The sequence below is a fragment of the Anas acuta genome, chromosome 1 (assembly GCF_963932015.1).
Source record: "Anas acuta chromosome 1, bAnaAcu1.1, whole genome shotgun sequence".
In the NCBI taxonomy this organism is placed as follows: Eukaryota; Metazoa; Chordata; class Aves; order Anseriformes; family Anatidae; genus Anas; species Anas acuta.
In genome coordinates, this window is record NC_088979.1 from 152,379,084 (window position 1) to 152,394,416 (window position 15,333).

At 36.2% G+C, this 15,333-nt stretch overlaps 1 protein-coding gene across 15 annotated transcripts in view; it reads right to left on the reverse strand.

Moving 5' to 3' along the window:
- Positions 1-1,826: 1,826 nt before the first annotated feature.
- Positions 1,827-15,333, reverse strand: part of PPFIA2 (PTPRF interacting protein alpha 2) — a 334,088-nt gene continuing 320,581 nt past the window's right edge. For 13 of the 15 annotated variants that reach the window (XM_068667351.1, XM_068667387.1, XM_068667367.1 and 10 more), the window contains 7 exons: positions 13,792-13,967; positions 12,845-12,942; positions 10,805-10,980; positions 10,642-10,710; positions 9,519-9,678; positions 7,817-7,909; positions 3,399-4,138 (listed from right to left, as the gene is read on the reverse strand). In XM_068667351.1, coding sequence (XP_068523452.1) covers positions 7,851-7,909; positions 9,519-9,678; positions 10,642-10,710; positions 10,805-10,980; positions 12,845-12,942; positions 13,792-13,967 — 738 coding nt within the window. In that variant the 3' untranslated portion in view covers positions 3,399-4,138; positions 7,817-7,850. Of the gene's footprint in view, positions 3,247-3,398; positions 4,139-7,816; positions 7,910-9,518; positions 9,679-10,641; positions 10,711-10,804; positions 10,981-12,844; positions 12,943-13,791; positions 13,968-15,333 lie in introns of those variants that run through there. The other 2 variants (XM_068667342.1, XM_068667357.1) reach the window with 2 other exon arrangements.

Genomic DNA, 15,333 nt, shown 5'->3' on the forward strand with positions numbered 1-15,333 from the left:
GTCATGATTGGCACTATTTTTTTTCTTTATTACATAAATGATGCTATGTTCTTCACTGTATTGCCATAGCCAATGAAGCATATTGAAGACTGCATGTTGTCATGATATGCTGTATGTTAAGATTGCTAAGAATTTTAAATAGTATTCATACACTGATATAGCTTTGGAAGGAGTCACAGTATTATCTCATTATAATAGAATCATGGAATCACAGAACAGCCCAGGTTGGAAAGGACCTTGAAAGATCATCAGGTCCAACCTTTCATGGGGAAAGGGAGCCTAGATGAAATTACCTGGTACCCTGTCCAATTATATCTTGAAAATCTCTAGTGATGGAGATTCTACAATATCCATTATTGTATAATGAAACCAATAACTTGAATTTGGCTACAACAGCTTTCAGAAGGTAAGTCACAAACTGAAGACAGCAATAAGTAGGAATTGTGATATGAAAATCATTGCAGACATAACTTGTCTTAACTTATAAATTATGAGCCTTATGCCAGTCAAATTTTTATGAATCAAAAAAAAATTAAATTAGTTTTCTCTATTCTACTGATTTTTCCTAAATCTTTGTGCTATAAATTCCTCTAATTGCTTCATTCAATGACTTTTGGAAGTGCCTTTTTTTTTTTTTGTAAAATAATAGGTGATTTCTGTCTTTCAATCTGTTAAAATCTTAATTTATCTATAGTAATGTTGAATATAAAATACGTATTTTAAATAAATGCAAGCATTTACTCCTTGCATTTTCTGATAATTTTGTTGTTGTGTTTTTCATCACTCATGAAAAGGATAAACCAGGATGTGCTTTCACTGACATAATTAGATGTTTCAGACTTGCTGAGATATATATCGCTACAAAATGTAGCAAATACACATACTGGGCAACCACTTCTTGACAGTATTGGCATTTTCAAAATACTTTCAGGATTCTTAATGTATCAGGAAACGGAGGATGCACACTATAAATGCATTACTTCTTAAGCTGCAGTTTTTAACTGAACAAGAAATGTAAAAATCCTTGTAAAAATATATAAAATATACTGAAATGCATGTAAAAATAAATGAAAAGTTTAAATGTTTTGAGTTACTCAAATACAGCATTGTTATTCCGATGAAGAAACAATAAGCAATTGGCAAATTCAGAAGTTGTGAGCATATTCTATGACCTTTTTTCTTTTTTTTTTTTCTTTTTTTTTTTTTTTTTCCCTGTTTTGCTGGAAAACATTCAAGATCAAAACTGAGATAAGAGAGGGGCAGAGTGGTCAGGAGCACTCACTGCTACTGCCATGATAATGTGGAGGATTCCAGAAATGCCACAGGGCTCATTCATCAGCATTCAGAAAACCCAGGTAAAGAGCCACATCATAGCAGTGATGCAGTATAGAAAAACATTTTATTTTTTTTCATAAGCATTGTTTTTTTTTTTTTTTTTTCCAAAGAAGCCTTTTTCTGAGGATCTGTGATTGCAGAATTTTTTGCTTACAGCTTTAGGTTTGTGCCAAGCTGTGTAAAGGGAAAGAGGTAATTATTCTTGTGCCCAGCTCCATCGCTGCACTGCAGCCTTGTTGTACAATCAAGAAAGAACAAGCCTATTTAACAGGTGATAAGAGAACACTTGTTTTCTTTCTTTTTCTTTCTTTCTTTCTTTCTTTCTTTCTTTCTTTCTTTCTTTCTTTCTTTCTTTCTTTCTTTCTTTCTTTCTTTCTTTCTTTCTTTCTTTCTTTCTTTCTTTCTTTCTTTCTTTCTTTCTTTCTTTCTTTCTTTCTTTCTTTCTTTTTTCATTTTATTTATTTATTTATTTATTTATTTTTATAGAGAAGAAGCATGTGGGTAGATTTGAATGGCCAGGGAGATACTGAAACTAATCTGAAAGAAGTTGATACCATAATTATTCACCAGTTGTGGATCAGAGGTTAGCATACTCACAATTTATAGCTGTTAAGATTAGAGCTGTGGCTGTGCTTTGGATATACTAGGAGTTTTGATATGTTAGCCTGCGATCAAAAAAGAAGTCATAATGGTACATATATTTTATTTTTTGTATTTTTTCTTAATATATGTTTAATTCTTCTGGCCTGTTTATTCTACTGTAGAAATAAGTATGGGGTACTCCCAGGGCAGTATTCATAGAGCTTCATTTACAGACCTTGCTCGCTCTTTTCCCTAATGCAGCTCATTTCCTTCTGCTTCCTATCCTCCATGCCACCGAATTTGAGTGTTGGGCTGTGACTGGAAATGTATGCTGGAAAAGAAATTCTGGAAAACTGGAACTGGAGTTTATGAAAAGTTTATACAAATGATACTACAAACACTGCAAAGAGTGTTTGCATTGCTTTACTTGGTGACATTCTGGACTAAACTAATCCAAAATAGGGCTGAGGGTAGAGAAGAAGGAGCATCAGCAGCAAGGTCAGGTAAGCCCCAGAAGCTGTATGTAGAAGAGCTGGCTGTCTCTTTACAGCTCTGTTCTACCCAAATCCATCTGATCGGATGCATCAGCAAGTTGCGTGCTCCCTCTCGTGGCAGATTCTGACCAGAAAATTCATCATAACTCATACCTGTTAGTGGCAAAATGTGCTTCTGCTTAGCTATGACAAATACATGACATCCAAACTATTTTAATGCTACTACGTACCAAGCTTAATAGACTTCTGAACACAAGTAGCACTGAATTCTTTTTTATTGACATTGGGGGAGAAAAATCTTTCACCATCTGATTGACTGAAGTTTGCCAAATGAAAATAGACAAAAACAAATGTTTATGTACGTGCAAACATGGCAGATCAAACTGCTAAAAGAAATAACTAAAAGACAGGTCTTGAGCTAGGATCAAGCAGCAGAAAAATAGTAAATAGGTAAATGACTATTAAGTAGGTCTTACTTTGAAACTTCCCATTTAAACAAAGAATAAACAACAATAACACCACCAAATAAAGCCACAGCAGGTAATATTTGCTCTTCTAAACTTTTATACACTATATATTAATCACTCTGTCTTTCAGTTATTTCCTCTGATAAAACAGACTTGTGTGAAGTCTCAGCAAGGCCATCTTGGCTAAAAGCAGAACATTAGACAGGAGCCTGTCTAATGCCCTGTTATGATGAAGAAATGGTGGGGTTTGGCTTCTCTTTTCTTTCATTTTCTTCGTGGAATATATTTGGAAACTTGAGAATCGCACACAATTCGTTCTATGCAATTATTAGATTTAATTTTCCAATGCTGGCTGGTGTCTGAAGATCCTGGAACAAAAAGGTGGCTCTTGGTAAAGCAAGATTCTTCTTGGTCCGCAGGTAACATAGAAGAAAGTTTTTTTTTTTTTTTTTTTGTATAAATCCTGTTTTATTAAATTGCATTTTTTTTGCTTTTTTTTTTTTTTTGTAAACAGTTCTGGGTTTATTTGTGTGATTTTAAGAGGTGAGCCATCATGGTGCTTCTCTATATATATCTAACATTTTCATTTTGTCTTTAGAGGTCCATTTTGGCTCCAGTTCCAGGTTATGTCATTCTATTATACATCATCAGAGGCAGGTGTTCAGCTTTAAATATTGACAGATTTTACAGTAGGAACATGTTGAAGCTTCTAACTCTGCTAAACATATTCATTTGACTGTTACAATCCAAAAACTGTAAAAATGGTGGAATGGAAAGTTACAAACAGTATTATTGACACTGTATTGTCAAATGTTTGCACTGAGACCCCATGTACCATAGATTTTATTTTTAAAAAATCATATTTATATCCATTTACATAAGACTTACACATTTTAAAAGAAATACATACACAGTAAATACGGAAATGTCTAGTATTTTACAATAAAACAGATGAAACAATGTAAAAATGAGTGGCTTCATTTGATAAAAGCTTTGGATGTGCACTACTGCCAAATTTCTGATGACAGAGATGCTGGGAGGAAAGGGGGAAGTTGTTTTGTCTTTTTTTTTTTTTATTAAGCAGTTTAGTTTTTTTAAATTTTTATTCTTATTTTAAATTAACCAATATATCAGATCTGTTTGTCTGATAAACCTTTTGTGTTCTCTTTCCTATTACCCTGTTCTTGCAGAGAGTTTTAATGCTCTTTTTCTTAAGTAGTGGTAGTGCACTTCAGGTAAAGTAGAAGAAAGAGATGACATCTAAAGGAGAAAATAAACATTAATTAGTAAGTTTTTTTCATTGTAATTAGATCCAGGATGCAACAACACTAGAAACTATTATAGTACTAAATAAGCTGTTGCACGTTTTACTGAAAATTGACCATCTGAGGGAGACGTGTATTTGGTCTTTAATTTTAGATCTATAATATAAATCAGTTATGCATTTTGATCTTTTAGTAATGCATACTAATTCTTGCTCGAAACAAACTCTTGTGTATATTCATTTTACAGTTGTTTTCTTTATGTTTTGATTCAGTATTGGTGGTTAGAGTTTCCTGCATCTTTAGACCTTTGCCTCTTTAGCACAAGGTTGAACACGCATTTTAAGTGTATAGACCCTATTGATGTACTCTGTGATTCTCCTTGTTCACAGCAGCTTGACAGCATTTACCTTTTTAACCCTGATGACTTCTTTGCTGTGGACCAGCTGTTTCCAGAATACCATTCACATCTTTTTGAAATACTTCTTCCCCATCTGTCTTTACAAATCCTCTTTGGAATCCTTCATTGATGAAGTTCACAGTTGATTTACCAAATCCCCCTTGACGTTTCATTAGAAGAAATGTGAAACTGTGGCATGTGCTATTGCACCAGCCTGTGACAATGAAACTGTCCTGGCTGAGCCTTATGCTGTGGTGGTGACAAGTATTTTATAAGACAGAAGTGCAGGGAAAACATACAGCCACCGCAGCAGAAAGCTGGACCATCCCATGTGCACTCTCTTAAACTTCTTTACAAGATTAAATAGCTAGGCAACAGTGGTATTGAGTGTTCTTTATTTATGATCTTGAGAGTATACTAAAACTGGGCCATGTGGACTATGTTCACATAACTGTTCTGAAAATGTCAGTTCATGTTTTATGTAAACTCATCAGGGTGGTTTCAACAGATGTTTAAAAAATACCTGAAATATGACCTGAAAGCATGTGGATTGAATCCAGTCGTGAAGAAGCATCCAGAGACACTGTAAGATTGTACCTGGTTGGTATTGTTGGAATAAGCTATTTTGAAATATAAGGCTTTGACATTTTCTGTAAGAAATGTGAGTAGCAAAGTACAAGAATTCTGCAGCCTGCCATCACAGACCATCTCATTGTTTCACATGCAACCCATTTGCAGCTCTTTTTTTAGTCTGCTTTACACATGCATAAGGTTTTTTACTATTCTAAGAATTCTCTTATATTGCTGTTGTGCAACAATAGCTCATCAAACTACCCTTCTCCTCTGCTGCCTGGTTAGAATCAGTCCCACATGCAAATATTTTAGTCACAGTAGTAACAGGACTACTGATGTATTTTAGACACAGTGAGTCCCAGTCTGACCTGGATCTGAAAAATTTCAGGAGATGTTATAATAATCTCTTCTCTACAACTATCAATCAGTTCCTTCCCTGAAGACACTGTTGCTCAGGAAATATGATTACAAATTCTGAAAAGACTTCTGTGGTACTTCAACAGCTTCAGATAAATTCAGGTCATTGGTTTAAGTTTAAATGTCTGATAGAATAATGAAGGTAATATTTTCCCTGTGTAATTTTTATATAATTTACTGAAATTCCAAACAATTTTAACTTGGTATCCAACCTAGGTGATGTATTGAAATTGCACTGATAAACAGTGCATGTACGAAAGTTCTGGCTCACACCATCTTGTTGCATCTCTAAAAGGACTTTAAGGTAAGTTAAAAGAAATAGCAGTACATTAGTTTCAGTCATCCTTATATATTACCCTTTACAGTTTGTATTTAAGTTAGCTCTAAATTTTGATAGAATTCTTGAGTGTTTAAAATCAGTATGTAATCAACACAGTGGCCAAACTACAAGCCCCTGTGTGATACAAGCCCCTGTGTGATATATCACTGATACTTGGAACACTTGAAATACTTGATCTGCTCCTATAGAATTTGAAGATAATTTGTATAGCTTTTATAACTTTGTAAATGTCTTTTTGCTCAATATACCTAACCTATATACCTATATGCATACAGTGCCAACAGTTTTGCCACTTCGGTTTGTGGATTACCATTTCTAGACAATTACTGAAGAATAAACACCTTAGAAAACTGTAAGTTAATTTTTGTTAATATATACATTTTCACTTTCTGCCCTTGCACTATTCAGACCTGTTGGAAACTATTGTCTTATGTGCTATTTTTGGCCTATTTTTGGCCTATTAGATTGCTTGGCATTCGAACTTACTTTCTTCATCATTGCTTTCAACATTCCAAGTCTGAAGCATATAGAGCATATAGGAGAAAATATGCACGTCTCTGCTATCAGTTTCTGCCTCCACCAAACTCATTGGGAGTATTGTCATTGACTTTATTGACATAACATAAAGTAAGCCCTAATCTACACACACACATACTTAAAGGAGCTTGATATAGTTTGTGCTCCATCATCACCTTTGTAGGACCAGCTTGCCTATTTTAGAAAAAAAAAAAAAAAAAAAGCTTATTTTTTAGTGGTAGCTTGAAGATTCTTTTTTAACTACATGACAATTTTATACACCTGCAGTCTTCTGAGATCTATGAAGCAAGGCTGATGCTATTAGCAGAATTCTTGAGCATTTCCCAATGGTAACGTTTGCTGTTCATTAATGGTCTTTGAATATGCCCAGAATAAGTAAAATCACGATGATCCCAAGCCTCTCCAGACTGAAGATCTAAAAATGGACTTTGTTGGGTAAAAACTAGAAATAGCAATTCCTTTCTTGCAGATCCTGGCATGTCTTGTCTATAATATGCAACAGCTATCAAAAGCATGTTCAATGTGGGTTTTTGGTACTGTCCAAAAACACTTTCCAACTCCTCTGAGTAACTAAATGGAAAAAAAAAGCTTCTGTTACTGAGAAAATATTAGCATGAAATGGTGCCATATTGATGAAAGTGCTCATCATGATAATCTTTCCTGTAAAACTTGTGATGCAGTAGCAAACAGTATTTTTCTGCAGACCTCTGGAAGGATAACAGACTCATAGCCGTATTTAAAAGAGAAGTGGTGAGAGATGAAACATGAACTCTGGTACTAGATCTGATCTAAACCTGTATCCAGCTCAGAATATCTTTTCTTTACCACTGGTCATTTCTGAATGATTTGGGAAGCATGAGATTTTCTGTAATAGATAACTTTGGAAGATTTTCTGTGTAGGGGACATTCTCTCCTAGTTTTATTCAGCTACCTGATGTTCTAAATGAATCCATATCTCTCATTAAAAGAAAATATATAAATAAATAAATCTCGTCTGCTTTACTAGATTTTTTTCCCCTCTCTTGAGCTCCTGGTAGAATTATTTTAAGTTCTCATAAAGTAAATACAGTGCCCTGTGCTCTCTCTCTCCCCCCTGTTCTAGCTCTAAGTTTGAGAGCACACAAGTGCATTATGCTTGGTGAGCTATAATCTGAAGAGAAGTTGTCTGTAGACTGTCTCATCTGCTAAGGTGGCACCAGCAGAGAGAACCTGCTACTTGACATAGGGAGGGAATGGCATAGTGTCTCCTGGGCTGAGCTTTAGGCTGTTGTCTTGATCAAGTGGCCGCCTTAGTGAGTCTAAGTTATATCCTCTGCTCCAAGCTGACTCTTGCTTGAATAATGCCAAAGAATACTGGGTGTAGTGTACATATATAAGAGGTTTCATGATGGCCCCTTATGAATACTCACAACAATTCAGTGCTGGCTTCTTTGCTAGGCCTTGTCAGCATGAGTATGTGCGAACTGTTGAGCTGTCTAACCTCTGCAGTCGTGATGAAGCAACTGCAAATTGCAAGAAAAAAAAAAAAGAAACAAACCAGAACCTCTTTAGAATCATGAAGAAAATAAATCAGTCTGTTTCCCACTGGAAGGATGGCTGTTAAACTGCTCTGTGACTTTCTCTGACATTATATGGGCATGGTGCAGTGCAGAACTCATTCAAAGTCTCTTCATGTCTGGTCTACTATTGAATCTGCCTTCCTTAAGTCAGCACAATTTAAAATTTTATCGGAAGTCCTAACAATGTACTTGTCATGATGTTTAAATACCACAGTGTTCTCATCACTGGAAGATAGGAAGCCCAATTCTGGATGAAGATGTAGGTCTTCAAAGCTACCTACTTTTAAGTCTACTGAGTTCTGGACCCAGCTCAATTATAAACCATCTGGAAGATCTGCAGTAAATCACTAAATCTCCTCTGTGCCTTAGTTTCCCATCTGTAAAATGGGAATAGTATCTTCTACTTTATAGTAAGGCTAACAGATGAAGTCTATGAATGTTTGTAATGTTCTTAGCTACTACATCTACTACTTAGCTACTTAGCTACTACAGTAATGTGGGCCATGGAAATGCCAAGGAAGCTTGCACCTTTATTAGTGCATGGATTTGCCTTGGAATGAATTCTTGTCTTATGACTTCAAAACTGCCAAAAAGTGCAGGATTAAAAGCAAAGCGTGCACATGAGCAGTGGAGTCAATGGAATATAGTGATGCACTCAGTAAATTATTGAATCTGTATCTGCAATTGTAAAGTAATATTTTTAAAAGGTGAGATACTTTAATGGAATTTAGATGATTATATTTTCCTGCCAACTTTGTTAAAGAATTACAAAATGTAATCACTACTGTGTATTACATTACTGCAATATAAATCTATTCATAGACCTAAACTCTCTCATGAGGCAATAAAGAGCAGTATTTGAAATGGGACAGCCTGTGCACTGGTACTTCTCAGAACTTCTGACAGGTGTACTCACATGTTTTCTGTTGTCCATATACCTGAAGAAATAGCTGCAGTGGGATTTTTCCCCTTCTCCCTGCCTTCTTAAAACAATTTAAAAATTCACTTATTTATTATTTATGATCTGCTTGATACTTTTCAAGTCATTACTGAATTAATGCATCTTTTAGAAGTAGAAGGATTTCCAGAGAAAATTAAAACTAGTCTACAATAACAGAATTAGTATATGAATTTCAGTATTTCTTAACTGCTGGTTGTTATTAGTTCTTAGCAACTTCAGTTATTTGATGGTTTGAAAGTCAAGTAGGAAAATAAAAATGATAGTCCTTTGTAAGTTCATCCTCCAAAATAAACTCCACCTAGTAGAGAGGTTTATGAGCTGAGAAAGGTTCTTAGATACTGTGTGTAATCCTAAATGCATGTCAGTAAATTAATTCCTCGCTTTCTGAGTGTTTTTCTTGCACCCTGACAGCCTGAAGCAAACACGAAAAAAATCAATTTTCCATTCCCTAATTTTACTTTCCCAGCCTCCTTAGGCTGGGTAGGTGAACTCAGCCGTTCCATTGCAGGGCAAACATGCACTAAAAGTCAATTTAGCATACTAGAATAAATGTCTTGCTTTTCAGAAGTAAGTGCAAAAATGACTTCATACCGTCAGTTGCCATTTTCCGGGACTGCCCTGATGTCGTGGTTAGTCTGAACCCAGCTGGCAGTGTTTCGGAGGAGCCGGGCATCATGCTGATGCCATGGACCTCGCGGGGAGGGAACTGTCGTCGCCAGGAGGGGCCCCGTCTGAAGTTCTTGTCGTCGCTCTGTCAAGACACAGAGTTGTATTGGATAAAGCAAAATGACGTTTGTGATTGATAATCTGGCTGCCTGCTGCCTCTCTCACTGTCAAATTTGTTTTGCAGCAAATGCCTTGCTTTCTTGCACTGCATCCAGTAACTACAATTCATTTGAGACACTTTTATAAGAGTAAATGCTTCAGAAATATTAAATGCTAAAGTGGAAAGCTTTCTTTAAGTCGGTGGTTTGATATACTGGAGGATTCTGCTAAAGCAGAACTTAGAAGTTAGTTCTCTTCCAAATACAGTGATTTGTTACTGTATTTGATGCAGTTGTTTGTTGCTGCATTAGGAAGCTTATGTAAAGTGCTAATAAAGAGTTAAACACTCATGTATACACAAAATCATAGGCATATTCATCACATTCTTAAAAGTTTTGTTCCTCCTTGAACTTGAACATTTGTGTGACATACTCTTACCTTAAGATGAATATTTTACATAGGTGGATTTTAGGTTTCCCCATCTGAGGTAACTGCCCCAAATCCCACTCTAAGATACATTGATTATCTTTAAAGAAATAAAAATACCTCCCCCAAAACAAACAAAACACTTTTTTATTTCTTTGTTGTTGTCATTATTATTATTTTTAAAAAGGTGTAAGTATCCCAAGGAATAAGTTGCACAGGCACCCCCTCCACACACCTCCCCACACTCTGGTCATTGAATCTTCCACTCCTTTCTGCATTTTAACTTTACATGAAGTGTTCATCTTAAGGTAAGAGTGCAGAACAAAATTTGGCTCCCCAAATGATATGGATACGTAGCCATACAGAGGTCACTTTAAAAATACCTTGTTTGGTATTTCCTTTTTTTAAATACCTGTAATGGACTCTTTTGAACGATATATGAATTAACATGTCCTCATGCATTGCATTCAATGTATATATTTTACTATGATAGTTAATAAATACTTAAAATAAAATTAATTACTTCCTCAAGTCGTCTTTCAGTTCCTAGTGCTAAAAGGTTGTTGTATTCTCTCTCAAGGATCTGCCGTGCCTAGAGATACCAAAGTAAAAAATTAAAATGGTTGAAGAGGGATAAATGGCAATTGTGGGTACAGATTAACCAGAAGTAGCATGAGCAAACTTGCCTGGGTGTTTTGTGTTGGAATCTGTAATAGTAAAGCTAAACTGCTGTAATCAAAGTTTTCATCCAGTGCTATAAGTGAACCATGTACACCACTTTCTAGAATATTATTTGCATATTCTCGCAGGCCAATAGCTTGTATCCAGCGTATGACTCGATCGTTGCTCCACACCAACACATCTGAAAGGACACAACACTGCTTCAGTCTCCTGGCCACTGATAGCGTCCAAAGTATATAGGTGCATGCATTCATACTGCTTTAATTTAGTATGAGGAATACCAGGAAACTATTAATATAGCTTTAATGGCTTCAACATCTCCCCAAACCCTAAAGCGTGGGAGTAACTGTGTGGTTTTAGCTACCTTCATGGTAAATGTTTATTCTGAATTGGTTCTGAGGTGCCACCAGAGGGCATCTCCAGAACGCAATTCCTTCCACCTCTTCTAGATACCTCGTCTCCGATTCTTTATCAGGTGTAAGATAGCCTCTGTGACTTGCTGATAAAAGCACCTCACTTTCAGACAGATGAACTTAAAGCAAGAGAGTAACAGAAAGTAAGAAGCCCAAGAAAGGACAGTGGTGGAATTAACACCCCCCAAACTCTTTTCAATTCTTAGGTAAGATTTTACAGTTTAACTGTGCAAGGGCACAGGAGAAATAACAATTCCTCAAAGCTTCACTTGAGAATTTTGTATTAAACATTTTTAGAGTTAGGTCAGCACCTACCATTTTATAACTTGCCAGAATGCAAACGAGGAGTTCACAGTTTTAGACTAAAACTATTTTTAGTTTTGGAGGCTGGTAGAGTGGTTCAGGTCCATGCCAATTATGAAGCTAAGACAACAAAATGAGCTTGGAAATAATTACTGAGGATTTTTCTCTAAATAAATAAAAAAAGAATCCTACCCTGTTTGTTAGATTAAAAGAACATCACTCACACTGATCTCTGTACTTGTGAGTGGGAAATGCAATGCTGTGTTTTGTGTTGCTAAGTGATGGGGATTGTTCCTGAACCCTTTGCAGAAGTACAGCTAAGGTAGCATTTCCTAGGAGCAGCATTCGCCATCACCTGACCAAAAGCATGCCAAACTTTGGGGTCAGGATGTGCTAAAACACAGCGAGGGAGACAGGGATCAGTGAGACCAAGTCCTGCTTGGCACCACGTCTAGCTGACTGATGCCTGGCAGGGGGTTATTACCTTTCTGAAGCAATGCTAGGACCCGAGACCAATAACCAAATCCCCATGGGAGCTTCTGTGCCCAATTTCCATGTCTCTGAGCAAAAGAGCACGTTCCCTGAAGCTATTCACCCTTCTATTTCCTCCTTTTAAGCTCTTCTAACCAGGGTTGTGCTTGAAAGGTGTTAACTGTCAGTCTCAAGAGCTGGAAATGCTTAAAGCAATCAAAGGATTCACTTCTGACAATGGGAGAACACAACAACCCTAATTGCTACATAAAAAATGAACTGTGCAGTGAAACAGCAACTGCTCTAGGGAGCTTTGCACAGAACATACTTTTAAACCAGCTGCTAGATTTTCCAATAAGGTCAGTTCTGTTAGGAGCTATTCCTATATTTATCAAGCAGCTGCCTCAGTGGCCACCCCTCTAAGCAACCTTTTCTGTGATGCACATTGTGAAGTAAGAAATCAAGGGCAAATTCAAAAAGCTTCAAAAAGCAGGAGCACAGTGTTAGGGCCCTGAGTGCTCCGATGTCCCAGTGCTGCTCCCACAAGTCCCAGTGAGCTGCAGGCTGCTTGGCCTCCTCCTGAGACTGAAAGAGGCTAGGATAAAGTCTGTCACCAAAATCCATTTTAGCAAAAGGAAGCTATCAAACCACATTTCAGAACTGCAGACCCAATTTAGCAAAGTACTTAACTGTGCCTAATTTAGGGAGATGTTCTGTGTTCTGAAGGCAGCTGGATTTATGCAAGTTTTATTTAAAGCACATGCTTAAATGCTTTGCTAAGATGGCATGCCAAGGGGTTAATAGTGTGAAGCTTCAAAAGAACAAACATTCTCAGTATTCATTCCCAGGAACTATCACCTTTTATTTCATGCTGACTCATTTCTCTTCGCTTTTCCAGTTCTTTTCTATCATAATTCAACCTCTTTAAACACATGATTCCATATTGCAAGCTTGTTCTGTTATTTAAAGAGAAACATTTACAGAGTTAATAAAGAAAATTTTGAAGATGGGAACATATTTAGGATGTATTTCCTGCATGTCACATGAGGTGTTTTATGGTGCTAATTTAGTAAATCTTGAGGCAAGAGAGGAAAGTGAAATCATTAAAAAAAATCCACAGACTTTAAAAATGAAATGGACAAAAACAAAATGAAAATGTTTGAATATATGTTCTAGTGTAAGAAACCCCAAACATTAAAAATTGTATTCAGAAAAGGTCAGCCCTTGGGAGCTTAGTGAAATGATTTGTCAGATCAGTCCTCAAAAGGTGTCAAATCAGACAGTAAATTTAACAAAATCCACTCCTTGTCACATAAACATCATTTCCTAAAGTCTAAATGCCTTTATTTCTATATTTCCAATTTAGTTTTCTGGCTATATCCCTCGGTAACCTGAGCAACTGTCAATTTGCTAGTACTGTTAATGGCCTTTAAGTACTACACAAAATAATTTTTCATTACTGCTAGATCTCAGGGCTTCAGATGTTAGTCTGCCATTTTCTGATACTTTAAACCGCTTAATAAATTATTAGTGGTTCTGTATTGTCAAGGATTTAGTTATACATTAATGGTTCCCTGCTAATAATGAAGTGATCCATACAAGTACCTTAGTTATGAGAGAGAATTGTGATGCTGTACCTATTACGAAAGGAATACCTCCCATCACATTTCTGACACTTAACACATACTTTTAGTTGTAGTTTTCCAAGCCAGAACAACACATAGCCAGTGCTGTTATTCTGTGCAGCACTGAGCACCGCATCACACACAAGAGACTTTATACATGCAGTCTTTATGCAAACATACCGATGAAAGCTGTCCACCATTTTTAAGTGCACACGCAGATCTTTCTTCGTCAGATGGTCTAACATCCTTGCATCGACCAGGCACTCCATAAAATAACTGCGGTACTGAGGTAAACCAAGACTGGGGAGCCATTCGTTACCTATCCATTCGTGGTTCATATCACCATAAGCCAGTGTCTACAGAAAAATTAAAAGTAACGAAAAAAAAGGGGGAGATCATTTCTTAAGTTACAGAAGTTTATAGAAGCTAGGCCTGAAGCTACTATACTACATAGCTGAGATTTTAAGAGGGCAATGAAAAATAAATGTGAAACAAACACATAAATGTTGATTTTTTTTATATGGTTTGCATAATGAAGATAAAAAATAGATACATTTTATATCATACTGATGTCAATTATTTCAGCACTATTGCAATTTAATGGAATAAAGAACACATAAATTGCAAGATTAACACTTCCCTAAGAGGGTGGTTCTCAAAACTGATTTTCAAGTCTAACTACTTAAAATTTTTATTTTATATTGGTATGTCTCCTGTCATAGACTGAAGGATAACGCAATGTAAGCTAGGTATACTTTCTGTGGGGGAAAATACAGTCCTCTCATCTCTCATTCTTGTGAGATTTTGAAGAGAAGAGGAAAGGTATAAGTAAAGACAATAAGATTGTGTGTGTTATCTATTATACAGAGAGAGAAGGAAATTTAAGATTTTAAATATTTGATAGTCCAACTAAGAAGAAAAATATTATTTCTTATTATACAAGACAATCTGTAGATGGATACTTGAATATGATTTATACAATTGTGCCTCTGATTTTTTCTAAAAACATCTTGTGTAATTTTAGAAATGTTGACTCCTCCCTAAATTGGCATATTTTGTTAGCCTATTCTCAAAACTGAAGATAATCTTTTCTTGGTTTAGCTGAGAGGTAGAATCTATCTCTAAAATATCTCTAAAATACATCCAGCTGGGAATACTTAGACTTTCTGTGTCTCTGTGGACTTAACAAGCAAAAAACATGGGCATAATAGGATGTAGGAATATAAAGAAAGGACCTAACATGTTTACCTCTATGACCATACTGGTGCCACAAAAAGACATGGGCTAGTGACAGGATGTGGTAGGTCAGGTTGATGGTTGGATGATCTTAATAGTCTTTTCCAAATTAAATGATTCTTTGATTCTACTGTATGTGCCCTGATGCAGGAAAACTGCCAAGTGTCCTTTGAGACTTTGAGGCTTTGCTGTAAGTAGAGAGAGCGAGACTGCACACGTTTGTGCATATTCAGAGGACAACAATCCTCCAAGTAGAATGCATGGGCAGAGCCTCCTCTATTGATATGACTGGCAAAAGCTTTATGCTGGCATTTGGGTTAGTCCAAATGCCCTCATTCTTTCAGAATATTTTGGGCCATTAAAATACTTGCCTTCTGGATATCAAGATACTTGTAGCTATTTATTTTGGATACTTTAATCCGTGATTCTTTAATCCTGGGAGGTTAACAAAATCGCTGGGCATGTAAAATAAAAGACTGTTTTGAG